Raw genomic sequence first — 16832 nt, forward strand, 5'->3', positions numbered from 1 at the left:
TGGATTGTTCTGGGAATGGGAGCGTTGGCAGATTCGGACACGAGCCGCTATGCGGCTTGCGCTCAGCCTGGCCGCTCCTCTTGCCACCTTCCATTGGCCGGGACTGTTTTCAGCTCTTTGCCGCGCACGGGGAGAGCCACGAATCCAACAGCCGTCAGAGCCGGAGGCCCTGCTCGCGACCGCTGACACCCCGAGCGAGGCGCCGCCTCGATCCAACAGTCGCGGCTCCTGGGCGGCTGGGGCGGGTCGCAGCCGCTCGCGAGGAGGGACGTGGCAGGGACCGTGGTCCCCCCGCCAAGGTGAGGATGAACACGTAGAAATGGCTTTGGGGAGTGCGCCAACAGCGGTCGTTAAGAGACACAAAACCGACGTCTTGGAGCCGGGAGCCTAGAGGAATAGGGATGGTCACCGGGCTGGGCCCTGTACGCCTCGGGCGGAGTAGTGTGCCCCTCGGCCGAGCCGACGGCGCAGGCGCGGAGAGCGCACGTGTGGCGGCGGGCGGGTAACGTCACGTGGCGAGGCGGCGCGTGCGCAGGCGTCAGGGGCGGGGCCCGGAGTTAAACGCAGCCGACGGTCTGCGGGACCCGCTCTTCTCTGCAGTATCTGCTGGTGGCCGCCGCGCTCTGCTTGTGCATTTGGAGGTACTTCTTACTCGAAGGTAATAGTTGCATAAATGCCTTAACGCTGGCTCGCTTGAGGAGGGTTTCGGAGAATAACTCAAAAGTTTTAGAGATTAACTCAAAAGATTTAGAGAATAACTCAAAAGTTAGATTGACTTGCCTACTTTTTAGACTGAGTTGTAGTTGATAGAGGTGTGTAATAGAGAACTAAAACTTAAATTCAAGGCCAGTAGTGAATTGGATATATGCTGGAGCACCTTTAGTTTATCACTTGCTTAGGACGCTTTTCTCTTTAAATTTCATTTCGACCATGTGTGAAAGAGTAGTTGAAAGCAATTTGAGTGAGGTTGAAGGCTTTAATGAAATAGTCACAACTGATAAAATTGCTCAGTTTGTATCAAACTAATAGTAAAAGGAAAGAATGGGTGTTATTGCATGTGTTTGGCGTGGTGGAAAGTTACTTGCGTGCCCAGCGTGCCCAGCTTCCTGAGCCTCTTTGATATTGTCTGAAACAGAACTTCCTGGATAAATTCTGTGGATTAAATGTAAAGGGAAAGAAGAAAGCTTGCTCTCTTCCTTCTCAATGATCTAGGCAGCTATACAGTCCAGGCTTCTCTTCTACAAAAACTGGTATATTGTATTTACAGCCTAGTCGTTGCTGATTCCTAGGGATTGAAGGAGACATATTTATTTTTGTCTCAACGAAACTTGAAAACAATGGCAGAAAACAACATAGAGGTAAGGCTTCCCTTCGTGACCTGCTGTATGACTCGGAAGAGTCATCCTCGCGATGTACTGTGAGGTACAGTCCTCCCTTCGTATTCCCTGGGGTATTGGTTCTAGGACGCCCCGTGCACAGCAAAACTTGCAGATGCTCAAGTCCTTTTTACAATATAAAATGGTTATATTACACATGGTTATTGAATACTTGAGATGTGGCTTGAACAGCTGAGGAACGGAACTTCACTTGACTTTAAAATTAGTTTTAAAAAATTTCATTATTGGAAAACATTTAATATGTTTGGAATAACTTGGGTATGTGAATCTTTTTAAATGTACCTTTTTTTGAAATTCAAATACAGATCAAGCATTTCTGATTTTATCTTGAAATATTTCAGATATATTCGTTAATATAATTACACCTTCTTAAAAACATTAAAAGTAGGCTATGAGAAGGTTGCATATTTCTATTGGACAGCAATGCCCTAGTGCCTTTTGATTTTTTTTTTTTTTTTTTTTTTTGCGGTACGCGGGCCTCTCACTGTTGAGGCTTCTCCCGTTGCAGAGCACAGGCTCCGGACGCGCAGGCTCAGTGGCCATGGCTCACGGGCCTAGCCGCTCCGCGGCATGTGGGATCTTCCCGGACCGGGGCACGAACCCGTGTCCCCTGCATCGGCAGGCGGACTCCCAACCACTGCGCCACCAGGGAAGCCCCCTAGTGCCTTTTGGACTGTATTCCTTTATAAGACTAGTATTTAGGAACAGCAGTTATGGGTTAATCATGACATTATTTTCTACTGGGGTCATGTCAAGGAAATTTTGACATTTGTAAAAGGCTCTGAATAAGACTATTAAAAAGGAAAACTGCTTAGGACTATTGCAATAAGAGCATTGCAGTAGGGGAGAGGGGTGGGGCCCAAATCCATGCAATAGATGGGGGTGGGGGGGTGGGGGGGATTTATAGCATATGAGCAGAGTGAGGGAATCAGTGGATGGAAAAGAGAGGAGAACCCCATCAAGGGTATGGGGTTCTTGCTAAACCTACTTGATAGGCTTCTGAAGGTGGGCCAGCTTGATCATACATCGAGGGCAGGGGATGAGGTGTTTGATCAGATACAGATTGAGCAGATATCAAGTGGGGGTGACTTAGCAGGATTCCTGCTAAAACTGGGCCAGGCCAGCCAAAGATAGGATAGGGTCCAGGTAGGTGTAGTCAAAAGAGGGCCCATTATTCACTTGCTGTACAGCAGAAACTAACACAACATTGTAAAACAAGTCTACTCCAATAAAAATTAATTAAAAAAAAAAGGTGGCTCAGTCTGACTTCAGTTTGGTTAAGGAGAATCTTTGTCAGATATAAACAGCTTCTAGCCTCCTGCCGACCTGGACCCCAGGCTTTGGCAGTTCACTCCACTAAAAGTCCCGTGTGGCTAGGAGACTTACAATTGTTTTATTAAGTGCATTCATAAGTAATTTTCTCTTCAGCTGACTCTAGGCTATAGGGAGAATTAGAGCCAGATAATCACTTAAAAGACATGAGAGGAGGCTTAAATGAAATGAAGTGTGGAGGAAGCACAGTGCCACCTGATCTTAGGACTTGAGATGATTTAAGGGCCTATGTGTTCTATGAAGTGGTTGGGGGACATAAAACGTTATTTAATTCCTGAAGTCATGCATGATTAGAACACTTCCCCCACTCCCCCTTTTATTTTGTTTGTAAACTTTCAGTGCAATAGTGTGGTTGATGGTAATGTTGAAGAAGTCCCCAACAAGAAGATAATTAAGTTTAATCCTCCATTATACAAACAGCGTTACCAATTCGTTAAAAAATTAGTGGAGCAACATCAACCCAAGAAGGTAGGTATTTCTCTTTCCAAACATTTGTTTATAATGCCTTATGTAATGCTTTGTCAAATAAAAAAATCTTAGTAAGGACTTAGCAAGTAAGCAGAGACTACACAAAAAGACTTTTGCCAGGAGGGAAAGGGTTGCATAGGGAGAGCATCTGTCTTAATGAGCAAAAAGGGTTTTTCTTTTATAGAGAGGAGGATGAGCGGAAGTGGGATAAAAGGGTGGTATGATTGGATAGTGGAATGTGTGAACCCTGAAACCAGCCTATTTTCTGGGAGGGATCCTTAGCTGAATACAGTCCAATGTTCAGGGCCCTGGAGGGAGGATAATTTTGGGACAAGTAGTCAAGGTAATCGCTCAAGGCAAAGAATGGGAACACTAGGCAGCATCTGTGAGTGTGGGGGAATATGGTACCTTCTGAAAGCCCTTTCTGGAAATACAAAACATAGGTGGATACCTTTAACCTGTTTACCAGGTGCACAGAGCTCCAGTAAAATTCAACATTGCCAGTTTCAGATGTGAAGAAAATCTTGACATTTTACCATTGGATGTGATCTTTATGTGTTCCACATTTCTAGAGCATTTAGTCCGAACATCAAGCAGACTAGTCTTGTGGACATAGGTACTGTGGTTCTTTTTAATTAGGTAATAATGGTGGGGGAAAGGCAAGGAGCCCTTGGCATTTATTCGCTTTCCCTTTGTGGCAAAGGTTCATGATCAGTGCTGGCACTGGATTTTGTCTGGGTAACACCTCCCTTCTGTGTCAGTGTTTGGATTTCATAGGACCAAGGGAGCTGGCTAGGCCCAGTGAATATCTGAAGTCTATAGGGTCAGTTACAGGCTAAAGGATGACAGACTTCTTAAGGAAAATGGTGGTTTCTCTCATGAGTTTTGTAAAGTTAAACTCTACAAACTTCTTTTTGCTATGTAGTTTGTAGGTAGTGATGGGGTTCATGTATCCTTAGTATAGTTTCAGCTCAATTCCTGCTTGGAAGAAAATTGGGTATACTGTTTAAAAATTAGTACAGTTCATTGCTTCCTGTGATTTGCTTTCTGAAACTAGATTTTCGTTTTTCAATTCTGTGTTCCCATTCTTCCACCATCCCATAAATGTGCCTGCCTCAAAGAGGAAAATTACTGAATAACCATGGGTGCAACCTAGATTGCACATCTTTTTGGGTGTGGGTACTTTTAAGCGTCTGTCATGAGTTATCTTCATTTGCCGTTTTCACCTAAAGTGGAGTTCAGAAATATAGGTAACTTACCTGTGGTTAATGAAGACTGTTGTGTGATTAAGAAAACAGATTTAATAAAAATCTTTAAGAATGTGTGAATATATATTAAGGGGATTAGATTAACAAGATCAAGCTATATCCTGGTATATTTGGTGAGCATCCTTTTCTAAATCTTGTTGAAGCTTCTCAGAGACACAGATTCCTCTTAGCACACTTGCCTGTCATGTGTGCTCTCCCTGTGCCAGGCTTCTAGGATATACCTTGATATCTGAGTTAGTTTATTGTCCAGACACTCTAGTAGGTCATGGGAGGTTAACAGGCCTTATTTTTTCCCCCCAAAACAATGTTTCTGGTTAATTTTCTTTTTGTTTATTTTTTCTACCAAAAAGATACTGTATAATTCTTTTGATACCCACTCCTTCTGGAAAAAAAAAAACATGCTTGATCATATGTGACTTCTGGCTATAATGTCTTTGAAATAACATTCTTTCTCATCTACAGGTTGCAGACTTGGGGTGTGGTGATGTATGCCTCCTAATGATATTAAAATACCAAAAGTGCATTGAAGAGCTTGTTGGAGTGGATATCAATGAAGGGAGACTTAAATGGAATGGGTAATACTGAGTTTCTAAAATAATTATGCATTAGTCTAAAACTAGTGGCACTTTTTAAAAAAATTAATTCTTATTGGAGTATAGTTGCTTTACGATGTTGTAAAACTAGTGGCACTATTAATTATAGTTAGATGAAGTGGGTTTTTTTTTTAATTAAAAAAAATATTTTTTATGGCCAGGCAGCTTGTGGGATCTTAGTTCTGTGACCAGGGATTGAACCTGGGCCCTCAGCAGTGAAAGCACAGAGTCCTAACCACTGGATCGCCAGGGAATTCCCAGATAAAGTGGTGTTTTTTTGAATTTATTTTTTTATACAGCAGGTTCTTATCTATTTTATACATATTATTGTATATATGTCAATCCCAATCTCCCAATTCATCACACACCATGACCCCCCTGCCACTTTCCCCCCCTTGGTGTCCATAACGTTTCTTCTCTACACTCAGATGAAGTGTTTTTTATACAAGTTCTTTATAACTTGTTTAAAAGGAGGCACTATGAGAGTCCCAGGCTCACCAAATAATGCCTTTACCACGACAGTGATTTGCCTGTATGTTGTGAATAATACCTAGAAGTTTTGCTTCTACCTATGTAGAAAGTATAGCTTCAATTCAGTAATTATAGCAATCAAAGCATTGCAAATTCAATTTCAAACGGCAAAGTCTAATGCCGAACACCAAGATAACTTATAGCAGAGGATTTAAATTGCCACAGCACTGGGGTAGAAGCCCGAGGCCTCCTTCAGTTTGAATGAGTCTCACTCATATATGACTTCCACAGATTCTTTTAAGAATGTTTTTCTTCTAAAGAACAAAAAATTGAAAATCACTGATCCAAAGTGAGGTGAGAGAACCAAAAGTATTAATAATGAGAGGAATATCAAATATTAAAAATTTTGTTCTCATTGGCCATTTAATGCCCTATGAGATAATTCAAAAAGAGTTCTGTACTACAATGTTCATTGCAGCACTATTACAATAGCCAGGACATGGAAGCAACCTAAATGTCCATCGACAGATGAATGGATAAAAAAGATGTGGCACATATATGCAATGGATTATTACTCAAGCCACAAAAAGAAACGAAATTGAGTTATTTGTAGTGAAGTGGATGGACCTAGAGTCTGTCATACAGAGTGAAGTAAGTCAGAAGAGAAAAACAAATACTGTATGCTAACACATATATGTGGAATCTAAAAAAAAAAAAAAAAAAGGTACTGATGAACCTAGTGGCAGGGCAGGAATAAAGGCACAGACATAGAAAATGGACTTGAGGACAAAGGGGGCTGGGGGGGAAGGGGAAGCTGGGGCGAAGTGGGAGTAGCATTGACATATACACACTACCAAATGTAAAACAGATAGCTAGTGGGAAGCAGCCGCATAGCACAGGGAGATCAGCTCAGGAGGGGTGGGATAGGGAGGGTGGGATAGGGAGGGAGGGAGGGAGGGGATATGGGGATATATGTATATGTATAGCTGATTCACTTTGTTGTACAACAGAAGCTAACACAACATCGTGAAGCAATTATACTCCAATAAAGATGTATTAAAAAAAATGCCCTATGAGAGAGGAAGTGACCCTATGACCTTGTGCTTAATACAGCAAGTCATGGAAACAGGCCATGTCAGACTTACCAATGTAAGCAGAAGATCATTTATCAGAGGATCAGAGTTTCTGTAGCTGGTAAGATATTCCAAATAGATTATATGTGTTCAAATGTTCCTTCTGCAATAATGCTTCTGCAGGTCTAGGCTGTCCCCATGCATGGGGGACCATCTGGATCCTCGAGAGCTGGATTTAGTTATTACCTTGTATCACGGTTCTGTTTTGGAGAAAGACTGTCGTTTGCTTGGATTTGATTTGGTAGCATGTATTGAATTGTAAGTATTAAACTGATTCTTACTGTATACATTCATTTGAAAAATTGGAATGAATTAGTCTCAGTAAATTTAGTGTCCTAAATATTGGTCATAATCTGAGTTATTTGTAAATAAAATTGCTTGTCAGCTGGGATTGGCTTTTTACTGGCCTTTTTCAACTTTTTGTTTGGAAATGATTTCAAGTTTATAGGTAAGATGCAAAATGTATAAAGTACTAGGAACACCCATATCCTTTATCCTGATTCACAGATTAACATTTTCTTTATTTTATCTTGTGTATATGTGCTCTCCTGCTGTCTCCCTCTCCCTCCACACATTTTTTTTTCTGAACCATTTAAGGTTCAGAAAATGGGTAGGTTTTACCCAAGTGTTACCAAAGGGTAGGTTTTACCCTTTGCCCCTAATAAATTCAGTATTAAATAACCAATTCCTGTTTTTTTCTTTTCTTTTTTGGCCACGCCTCGGGGCTTGCGGTATCTTGGTTCCCCGACCCTGGATTGAACCCCGTGAAATCTCTGAGTCCTAACCACTGGACCACCAGGGAATTCCCCAGTTCCCTTTATTTATTTTTACTTTTAAAATTTATTTATTTACTTATAGCTGTGTTGGGTCTTTGCTGTTGTGCGCGGGCTTTCTCTAGTTGCGGCGAGCAGGGGCTACTCTTCGTTGTGGTGCGGTGGCTTCTCTTGTTGTGGAGCACGGGCTCTAGGCACGCGGGCTCAATAGTTGTGGCTCGCGGGCTCTAGACCGCAGGCTCAGTAGTTGTGGCGCACGGGCTTAGTTGCTCCGCGGCATGTGGGATCTTCCCGGACCAGGGCTCGAACCCATGTCCCCTGCATTGGCAGGCGGATTCTTAACCCCTGTGCCACCAGGGAAGCCCTTCCCTTTATTTTTAATAAGAATATTTTTCATTTTTGGCTTTTAATGATTAGATTCAGGCTATGCATTCCTGGAACACAGTAGAGCACTGAAGATGTTATTTGGATCCTCGGGTCATTCCATCTGGAGGCACCAATATCCGTTTGTCCTTGGGGAGGTTAATTTTGATCTTCCCTGTCAAGGTGTGGTTGCTTAGCTGTACAATTACTACTCCCCCTCATCCCCCTCACCTCTGACAACTGATAAGCAGTCTGGAGACTGCAGACCATACACATATCTTGTCACTCATCCATATTCCCCCCCCCAAATTTCCCTACATTATATGGTGGCAAATGGTTTTTGCAATTTCAGCACTTCTCTATATTTACTAGTCAGTAGCCCTCCCACCTCACTTAATTATCATTAGTATGAACTCATGAATTTCTATTTTTTTAAATGATTTGTAACTTACTGTATTTTGTTGCTCAGATCTTCCCAAGATTGGTCAGTGGGGGTCCCTTTAGGCTGGCTCCTGTGTCCTTGTGATATGTCTGTCCGTTTTTGAGCACTTTATTTCTGGCATAGCAAGATGTACCAGGCTGGCTGTCTACTTTTCCTTCCCAGTCTGCCATTTCTGGTTCCTTTTAATGGGAAATGGTATTCAGAAACCACTCTTAATGACCTTTTAATAGTAGTTAAGGGTCTTATTCTGGGGTCAGTTTACCTGGTATTGTGTTCAGATTTCCAGTTTTTAGTAATGTGTCCTCTAGAGCAGAGTGTTTTCCTTTTGTATTTCCTGTTGTCTGGCACGTAGTAGGTGCCTAATGTTTGAAATTACTTATGGAGAACATTAGAGCATTCGTTGAAGAGCCAAGGAGCAATGATACGTGTCATCGCGTGCAGCCTGGGTCTGAGTTTCCTTTTTAAGGCTGAATATTCCATTGTATGTATCACAGTTTGCTTATCCATTCATCCGTTTACAGCCACCTTTTGGCTGTTGTGAATAATGCTGAACCATATTTCTCTTATCTGGTCTGAGAGGTCCATGGTTAGAAGTTGTTTTGCTACATCAATTAGGAAACTACTTGCAAGTGAAGCTAGGTTTACTCATATCTTTCTCACTTACCACTTTAGAATAGAACATTTTGATTCAGAAGATCTGGCGAAGTTTCCTGAAGCCGTATTTGGGTACATGTCTCCAGCCATGATTGTCATCAGCACACCGAACTCTGATTTCAATTCCCTGTTTCCATCTGCAGTCTTCAGAGATTCAGATCACAAATTTGAGTGGAGTAGAATGCAGTTTCAGACCTGGTGAATTCTTAAGTGTTTTTGTTTTTTTGTGACTGTGCTAGAGTTTTAAACCCTATGAAGTAAATCTTATTATCTACAATTTATTTCTTATTTTATTCCCAAAGTGCAACTTAGCATATAATCATTAAGAAACCACCACATTTGGGCATTATTTTCTCTGTCAGGTCCCACAGGCAGGCACGTGTGGAAAGGGTGTGTGGGCAGCAGGTACCTTTCACGTGAAGGTATCAGGAGTTACCTCCCAGGAGCATGACAGATGGTCATGTTCTGGCATAATTGCAAACCCAAATAGGAGTTGGGATTATAGCCCTTCTGGTTTCCTTGTCCATCCCTGCATACTGCTCCATATTCTGGTGGTTACTGGGAAACTGACACTGTCATTGCTATTAACGGAAATAAGCAAACCCCGTGATATGGCATTAGGTGGTATTGGAGGAATTGCAGCTTGTTTTTTGTCTTGTAATTTTCATGTCCTATTCTACTGGAAATGGTTGTTTAACAATAGTTTGGAAAAATGATTTCTCTCTTTGTTTTGACTTTAGGGCTTTAGACGTGGCCAATCACTATAGTTACTCTGTGGAGTTTACTGGTGTGGGAGAACCACCAGCAGGAGCTGAGGATGTTGGATGTTGTACCCAGATAGGGATCTTCCGGAAAATAGCAAAGGCAACTGAATCTGCTGTTTTGGAGCACCATGGCGAACATGTTTATGAAGTTGTGAGTATTCTTTGTGGCTCTGAGAGCAAGTTCATTTATTGGGATGGTGAAATGAGTCCCTACTATAGAGAAGTGTAAATGACCTTTTTTGAGGAGAATCCCGTGACCCACAGTGTCTCCAAGCATGTTACAGAGAATGATCTGCTGTTGTCTTAGAAATACTTCCAGGCTGTTTGCTCCAGCAAACCACCCTCCCGCTTTTGTAATCTGTTAGGATTAGCAGTTTCTGGTTTTGGGAGGTATGTATGATGAAGAATATGGTGGGGCTTCCCTGGTGGCGCAGTGGTTGAGAGTCTGCCTGCCAATGCAGGGGACACGGGTTTGTGCCCCGGTCCGGGAAGATCCCACATGCCGTGGAGCGGTTGGGCCCGTGAGCCATGGCTGCTGAGCCTGCGCGTCCGGAGCCTGTGCTCCGCAACGGGAGAGGCCACAACGGTGGGAGGCCCGCGTACCGCAAAAAAAAAAAAAAAAAAAAAAAAAAGAATATGGTGAAGAGTGTCTATGTCAATAGTTCTGGACTCCCATTATAATTGTAGCATTCACAAAGGGTAGGGTTTGACATGTACATATGCTTAATCTGTACGTAGTTAATTCTAATGTGGTAACAGGTTACTAGTGGTTTTGAAAACTTTCTTCTATTCCCAGTCTTTTGCATTTTTTTTCTCTTCAGATTTATACGACCTCATACCCGAGTTTACAGCAAATGGATTACTGTAGACGTGTAGTGACTTATCTAGTGTACCGAGAGGTGGACAGAATGAAACGGAGATATCAAGTGAGTCTGAGACAGCATGAATTGGAACCTGAGTCTGCAGATACTGGCAACCCAACAAGAAAATTCATCTCAGACCCTCCAGTTCCAGTACTCACAGAGGCAGACAAAGCCATGGAGATGATTCCCCAACCCTTCTGTATTGGAGATAAGTTTTACGTACCTCTGGAGAGAATCATTGCTTATCCCAGGCTGGGGCACATATGTGGTAATGTAGAGAAGCTGAGAGAGTTCCTTGCTGATGTAGTAGAACTGAACTGCGATGGTTCTGCAGTGAAGGTTGACTTGCATGATTGTGGTGACTACTGAGCCTTCTTTATTTCCTGACATTCAGGGTCTTAGCAATAATTGGGCTCATTTTAGAATTTAAACTTTGTGCAGCCATAATTCAGGTAACTTTTAATTTGAAACTCACCTAACTTTTTTTTTCTTGTGTGTTGAATGTGACATTAAAGAGTTTTTAAATAAAACTGAATTATCTAGTAGTGTTTAAAATCTTTTCCTGGGGGTAGAGTAACTTTAAAACTTCTACCTACTCTGGGCTAAATTCTAACCTGTAATACTTAGCCTAAAACACATACAAAACAGGAATGCAGGTATTTGAAAGGAACAAAACTTCATAATTAAAACATTGCCTGTGGTTTTTTTTTTTTTTTTTTTTTTTTTTTTTGCGGTACGCGGGCCTGTCACTGTTGTGGCCTCTCCCGTTGTGGAGCACAGGCTCCGGACGCGCAGGTGCAGCGGCCATGGCTCACAGGCCCAGCCGCTCTGCGGCATGTGGGATCCTCCCAGACTGGGGCACGAACCCGTGTCCCCTGCATCGGCAGGCAGATTCTTAACCACTGCACCACCAGGGAAGTCCTGGAAGAAATGTTTTACATAATTTAAAAATCTTTTCATTGATGGAATTTAAAGCAAACTTTGCACCGCACAGCTTGAGGGATCTTAGTTCCCTGACCAGGGACTGAACCCAAGCCCTTGGCAGTGAGAGCAGGGAGTCCTAACCACTGGACCACCAGGTAATTCCCTAAACATTGTAGAGTTTAAACTTTTTCCTTAATGCCTGCCATTAGGAACACCACTGAGAACTTCCTGACTCTCAAATTCACTGCTTTTCTTAGAGAGTCCACCATTCCTCATAGAATTCCAGTGGATAAAATATCTATTCGGATATCAATTATTTCACATATATGGTATTATACATTTTGATGCAGCTTTATCATTAGTAATATATTTTATAAATTCACTTCCAACTATTTGTACTCCATTCTTTTTAATGATTACATCTGCTTTTTTTTTTTTATTTTAGCGGTACGTGGGCCTCTCACTGTTGTGGCCTCTCCCGTTGCGGAGCACAGGCTCCAGACGCGCAGGCTCAGCGGCCATGGCTTATGGGCCCAGCCGCTCCGCGGCACGTGGGATTTTCCCGGACCGGGGCACGAACTTGTGTCCCCTGCATCGGCAGGCGGACTCTCAACTACTGCGCCACCAGGGAAGCCCACATCTGCTTCTTTTTTTGAAGTAAAGAAAAGGGTGGAATTTAATCTTTATTTACAGGGCACTGCAAGATATGAAATTACACATAGAAATAAGAAACCCATTGAGAGGAGAAGCTTCATACAGTATGTACAGTTTAGAACTGTTCAAGTATAGTTTCTTTGTAAAAAGTGCTACAATAACAAACCATGTATAAAAAGAGTTCTTAGTAGAGAAACAGTAAGACAAACTTCTACCAAACACAGTACACAACAAACAACTTAATGCCTCAGGTGTACAGTCTAAAAGTTGAAGGTCCCCGCAGTGCCATCCTGAACTTGGAACGTAAACCCTTCAGAGGTAGTTGCTGGCACAACATTTTGGTCTACCTCTTCCTCCACAGAGAAATACGTCTCAATCAAGTTTAATGAAGCTTTGTACACAGACTCATTTTCATGGTTTTGTAGAGCTTCAATTTTGTCCAAACCTCCACATTCTTCAATCATTATACTAAGTTTCTCAGTTTCACCTAGTTTCTCAGCAGCCTGAAAGATATTTGAAATGGCATCCGAAATAACCAGAATAATCTTGGTGTCTTTCGCAGTTAGGAGGTTCATCAACGGCTCTATTACACCACAATGAACAAGGTATACGATCTGCTCAACTGTTCCGCCACGTGTATAGATGATCACAGCCCATACAGCTTCCTTCTGTGCCTTAAAGTCTGCCTTAGAGAGAACGCCAACAAGGAACGGGACTAATCTATGATGTACAGCTTGTTGTATTTGGTCCTGGCGGCCAGCCATGATGTTTGACATTGTCCACGTAGCTTCCTTCTGAGTATTGGTTTTGGAGTTTGTTCGCAGGCTGGGCAAGATGGCAAGTGCTCCTGCATCTGTTACAACTTGAGTCTGTTCATCTGTCCCAGTGACGATATTGTCTATGGCTCTTTGCGCGGGAGTCACGATTGGCAATTCCGTAGCTCCTAAAAGCTTCACAAGTTGGGGTACAACCCCGGTTTTCACAACCATTTCAATCTGTTCATTTGGACCATCGGTAAGGTAGGAAACAGACCAGCAGGTATCAGCTAAAACTTCTGGATCATCATGATGCAGGAGACGAACTAAAGTAGGAAGAACTTGCTCAACAGCGTCTAAGGGGGGTGGTGCAGGATTCTTGTTAGGACGAAGATTTGAAAGTGTCCAGGTGAGATTACGTAAGTAACCACGTGCTAAAGATGACAAATCAGGAACCTCCAGGAGTGCCAACAGCGGGTCAACTGCACCATACTTGATAACCAAGTCTTGGAAAACCAAGCCATCACCTGCAATGTTTCCTAGAGCCCATAGAGCTTGTTCACTGATGTGAGCGTGGGGAGATGCCAACAGAGAAATGAATGCTGGGATAGCACCTCCATCTACCACAGCCTTGGTCTGTTCTGATGTCCCGGAAGCAATGTTAGTGAGGGCCCAAGAAGATTCAAACTGAATGGGACTACAGTCAGTTCTGCCCAAGCAGGACACAAATTTTGGCATCAAACCCGCCCGGATTATGTTGTCTATGGGGGGCTGTTTTTCCCTAGAAAGCAGTTTCCTAGCAGCTTGAGTAGCTTGGAGCTGGCTTTCCAAGTTGTTGCTACTTATGCCTTTGACAGTGTCATCAACAGACCAATTTACAGTGCCCTGGTTGTTGTGGTTTTCCTGCCGTGGAGAAGCAGCATCATCTGGAAAAGAGCTGACATTTCTCCTTTTCAGCATCTGATCACCCTTCTTAGCTTTCCTGAGCCCCACATTAACTTCTATTCGGCGCTGCCTCATTTCTGTACTGTCTTTCCCCTTGTTCTTGAATCTGTTAAGGCGGGCGGCTGGTGAATTAGCATTCTCATTGGTGGACATGGTTATGAGACAAAGGGAGAAAGCTACACAGCCAGTTCAAGCTTCCACAAGAGGCAGCTCGGCTGCCCTCAAAGCATCCACCACAGTCAGCCCTACATCTCCTTTTTAATAAAACGGTAATAGTAATTCAAGTTCATGCTAAAAACCCAGACTGCTCATAAGGATGTAAAGAAGAAATTAAATCTCCCTCAACAGTTTGCCCCCAACCCTTCCATTTCACTTCCTAGAAAGCTATTAAAGGTTTCTCGTTCCCAGTTAAGTACAAGTAAATTCCAATTTTGCAAGAACTAGTGGCCTTTTGGGGGGCAGGCTGTTCCATTTTTTTGGAAAACCACCTGAATGGGCCACAGTTTTGTAACTATAAAGGCCTTACGAATAGCGAACTTTGCTCCAAGGAGTTAAAGTGCACTGTATGATGATGAAAAATGTGGTTCTGTAAGGGGGAAGAGTTTTATCTGCAGATTTTTGTGGGAAAATTACCACCACTGGCACCACCATGGCCCACCCACCAGAGCAGGTTGAAATTTGTGTTGCCAGGTATTAGGTGGAACTTCCCTCCCCCTTGTTCTGAGTAAGATTTGCCTGTAATTCCTATTTCCACGGTCTGGGCAATTCCAAAACCCCTTTAAGAATTTCTGAGAAGCTCACAGGACTTCGCTGGTGGCACAGTGGTTAAGAATCCACCTGCCAGTGCAGGGGACACGGGTTCGAGCTCTGGTCCGGGAAGATCCCACATGCCGTGGAGCAACTAAACCCATGTGCCACAACTACGGAGCCTGTGCTCTAGAGCCCATGAGACACAACTACTGAGCCTGCGTGCTGCAACTACTGAAACCCATGTGCCCAGAGCCTGTGCTCTGCAATGAGAAGCTACCACAACGAGGAGCCTGTGCACCACAATGAAGAAAGCCCGAAGACCCAACACAGCCAAAAATAAATAAATATAAAAAAAGAATTTCTGAGAAGCTCACAGCACTACTTCTGGTGCAATTGCCACACAACTGAGATGTGAAATCCCTTCAGTGTCTCCGCAAGACTCACGGAGCACTTCTACACAGCACCAGTCTCCACATCCTTCCCTTAGCTTCTCACCTCCCCACCCTCTCTTGCCTTTCTAACCCTCCTGTCTACAGCATACCCAGCAGTTCAGCTCTCTTTAATTGCTCTCAAGCCCCTGGGGCTCATTTCTGTCAGGAAATTATTCCAAATGAAATTAACGCCCTCAGCTAGAGTTTAGGTGCCAACCAAATCACCTCATTACAGCTGGTACTGTGGAGACTGAGCTGAGCAGCTGTAGACTGGAGGTCAGGGACTAAGCACTGCCAGCAGTGCCACGGTGGAATCTTGATTATATGTTCACGGGAGATGCAGGTGTTAACTATGGTCACCATGATTTATCATTGAATACGGTGCACATCTTTGGGGATATCCTGAAATAGGGAACATTTAAGAGTATTGGTGAGATCTAGCAAGCCAGCTTGTAGGAGCTGGAAGTCAAGTTGGTACAGTAAATGTTAATTTCACCTCTTTTGTGACTAGTTTTTGAAGCCAGGGGAAGGCTAGTTATACACCTGTCTTTTGAAAGTTAACTGTCAAGGGCCTCTGCCCATTTATCTGTTGGTTTCTAAGTTCCTGTCAAACTGTATGTACCCTGTGCCAGCATGGCTGCAGCTATTGGTACCTACTCCATTTCATCCTGTATGCTGTGACCCTACCTGGAACTAGTCAAATTAAACTCTGGTCATTCTATTCTTACCTGGAAACACCGCATTGCTCCCTACTTTCACACCTCATCCTTGACTCAGATACTTTGCTTTCATTGAATAGGCTGTGTTTTCCCATTGCTATGTCTTTGTCCAGCCCTGCCCCTCTGTCTGGAATCCCTTTATCATGCTGATCACCCAGTCTCTTCTGGGAGGAATCATCATATCACTGAACTTACAGCATCTTTCATTAATCCCATACTAAAAACAATTTTGCCTTATTTAAGCAAAGTATGCAATGCTTTAAAATCTTTTTAAGTATTTCAAAGTTTTAAAATTTAGTACTGAAAAAATATAAAATATGTTTTTCCTTTAGTCTTAATTCCAAAGAATATAAGCGAAAGAAGAGCCAGACACAGGATCATGTGGGAGAGGTAGATTTGAACTGAATCATTGAAGTTCAGTACCAGAAGGTGGCACACTTTTCCCACTTAAATGCATTCCTTTACTTTGAGGACTCCCTGATATAAATAAGATGCAAAAAAAAAAAAAAAAAAAAAATCCTAGTTGGGCTTCCCTGGTGGCACAGTGGTTGAGAGTCTGCCTGCCGATGCAGGGGATGCGGGTTCGTGCCCCAGTCCGGGAAGATCCCACGTGCCGCGGAGCAGCTGGGCCCATGAGCCATAGCCGCTGAGCCTGCGCTTCCGGAGCCTGTGCTCTGCAACGGGAGAGGCCACAGCAGTGACAGGCCCGCGTACCACAAAAAAAAAAAAAAAAAAAAAAAAAAAAAAAATCCTAGTTATGCCCATTTTCTTTAGCGGTTTGAAACTCTTTGCCAAGCATACGCAGGAAACTCACTGCTGAAATGGTTTAAAGATCTAGCGGTGAAGTCAATTTCTTAAGAGAAATGACTAAGGAGATATCTCAACCTAGCTGAGCTGTAATTGCATAGGAATGGGGTCTAAACTAATTCATACAGGATGGTCTCAGACGTTTCCTTATTAGGTTTGAGATCACTGACTCAGGAAATGTCTAAATTTAAGGCTTTTCTGTATGTTTCCTAAATTTGTGTTACATTTTGTGTAATGTGTGATGGATTAGCTCCATCAAAGATTTCATATCATGCAAATGGAAAGAAAGGTTTCATTTCCTTAAATGTGTGGCAACCAGGTATGTG

The 16832-nt window shown here is 43.0% G+C and overlaps 2 protein-coding genes across 2 annotated transcripts; one reads left to right on the plus strand and one right to left on the minus strand.

Moving 5' to 3' along the window:
- The first annotated feature begins 401 nt into the window (after window positions 1-401).
- Window positions 402-11012, plus strand: HENMT1 (HEN methyltransferase 1). Its single transcript, XM_060141899.1, has 8 exons — window positions 402-502; window positions 601-658; window positions 3024-3197; window positions 4928-5040; window positions 6786-6920; window positions 8913-9092; window positions 9635-9809; window positions 10480-11012. The coding sequence occupies exons 1-8, from the start codon at window positions 402-404 to the stop codon at window positions 10888-10890; spliced, it is 1347 nt and encodes a 448-aa protein (XP_059997882.1). The 3' UTR covers window positions 10891-11012.
- A 1138-nt stretch (window positions 11013-12150) lies between these two features.
- LOC132514570 (importin subunit alpha-1-like) lies at window positions 12151-15015 on the minus strand. Its single transcript, XM_060139476.1, has one exon. The coding sequence runs from the start codon at window positions 13950-13952 to the stop codon at window positions 12360-12362; it is 1593 nt and encodes a 530-aa protein (XP_059995459.1). The 5' UTR covers window positions 13953-15015; the 3' UTR covers window positions 12151-12359.
- Window positions 15016-16832: the final 1817 nt, after the last annotated feature.

Source organism: Lagenorhynchus albirostris, chromosome 2, assembly GCF_949774975.1.
Source record: "Lagenorhynchus albirostris chromosome 2, mLagAlb1.1, whole genome shotgun sequence".
Lineage (NCBI taxonomy): Eukaryota > Metazoa > Chordata > Mammalia > Artiodactyla > Delphinidae > Lagenorhynchus > Lagenorhynchus albirostris.

Coding starts and splice junctions, on each gene's coding strand:
- LOC132514570 (XM_060139476.1), bottom strand. CDS start 13,952: ATGTCCACCAATGAGAATGCTAATTCACCAGCCGCCCGCCTTAACAGA.
- HENMT1 (XM_060141899.1), top strand. CDS start 402: ATGGTCACCGGGCTGGGCCCTGTACGCCTCGGGCGGAGTAGTGTGCCC. Junction 503..600: donor GCACGTGTGGCGGCGGGCGG/GTAACGTCACGT, acceptor TCTTCTCTGCAG/TATCTGCTGGTGGCCGCCGC. Junction 9,810..10,479: donor GCGAACATGTTTATGAAGTT/GTGAGTATTCTT, acceptor TTTTCTCTTCAG/ATTTATACGACCTCATACCC.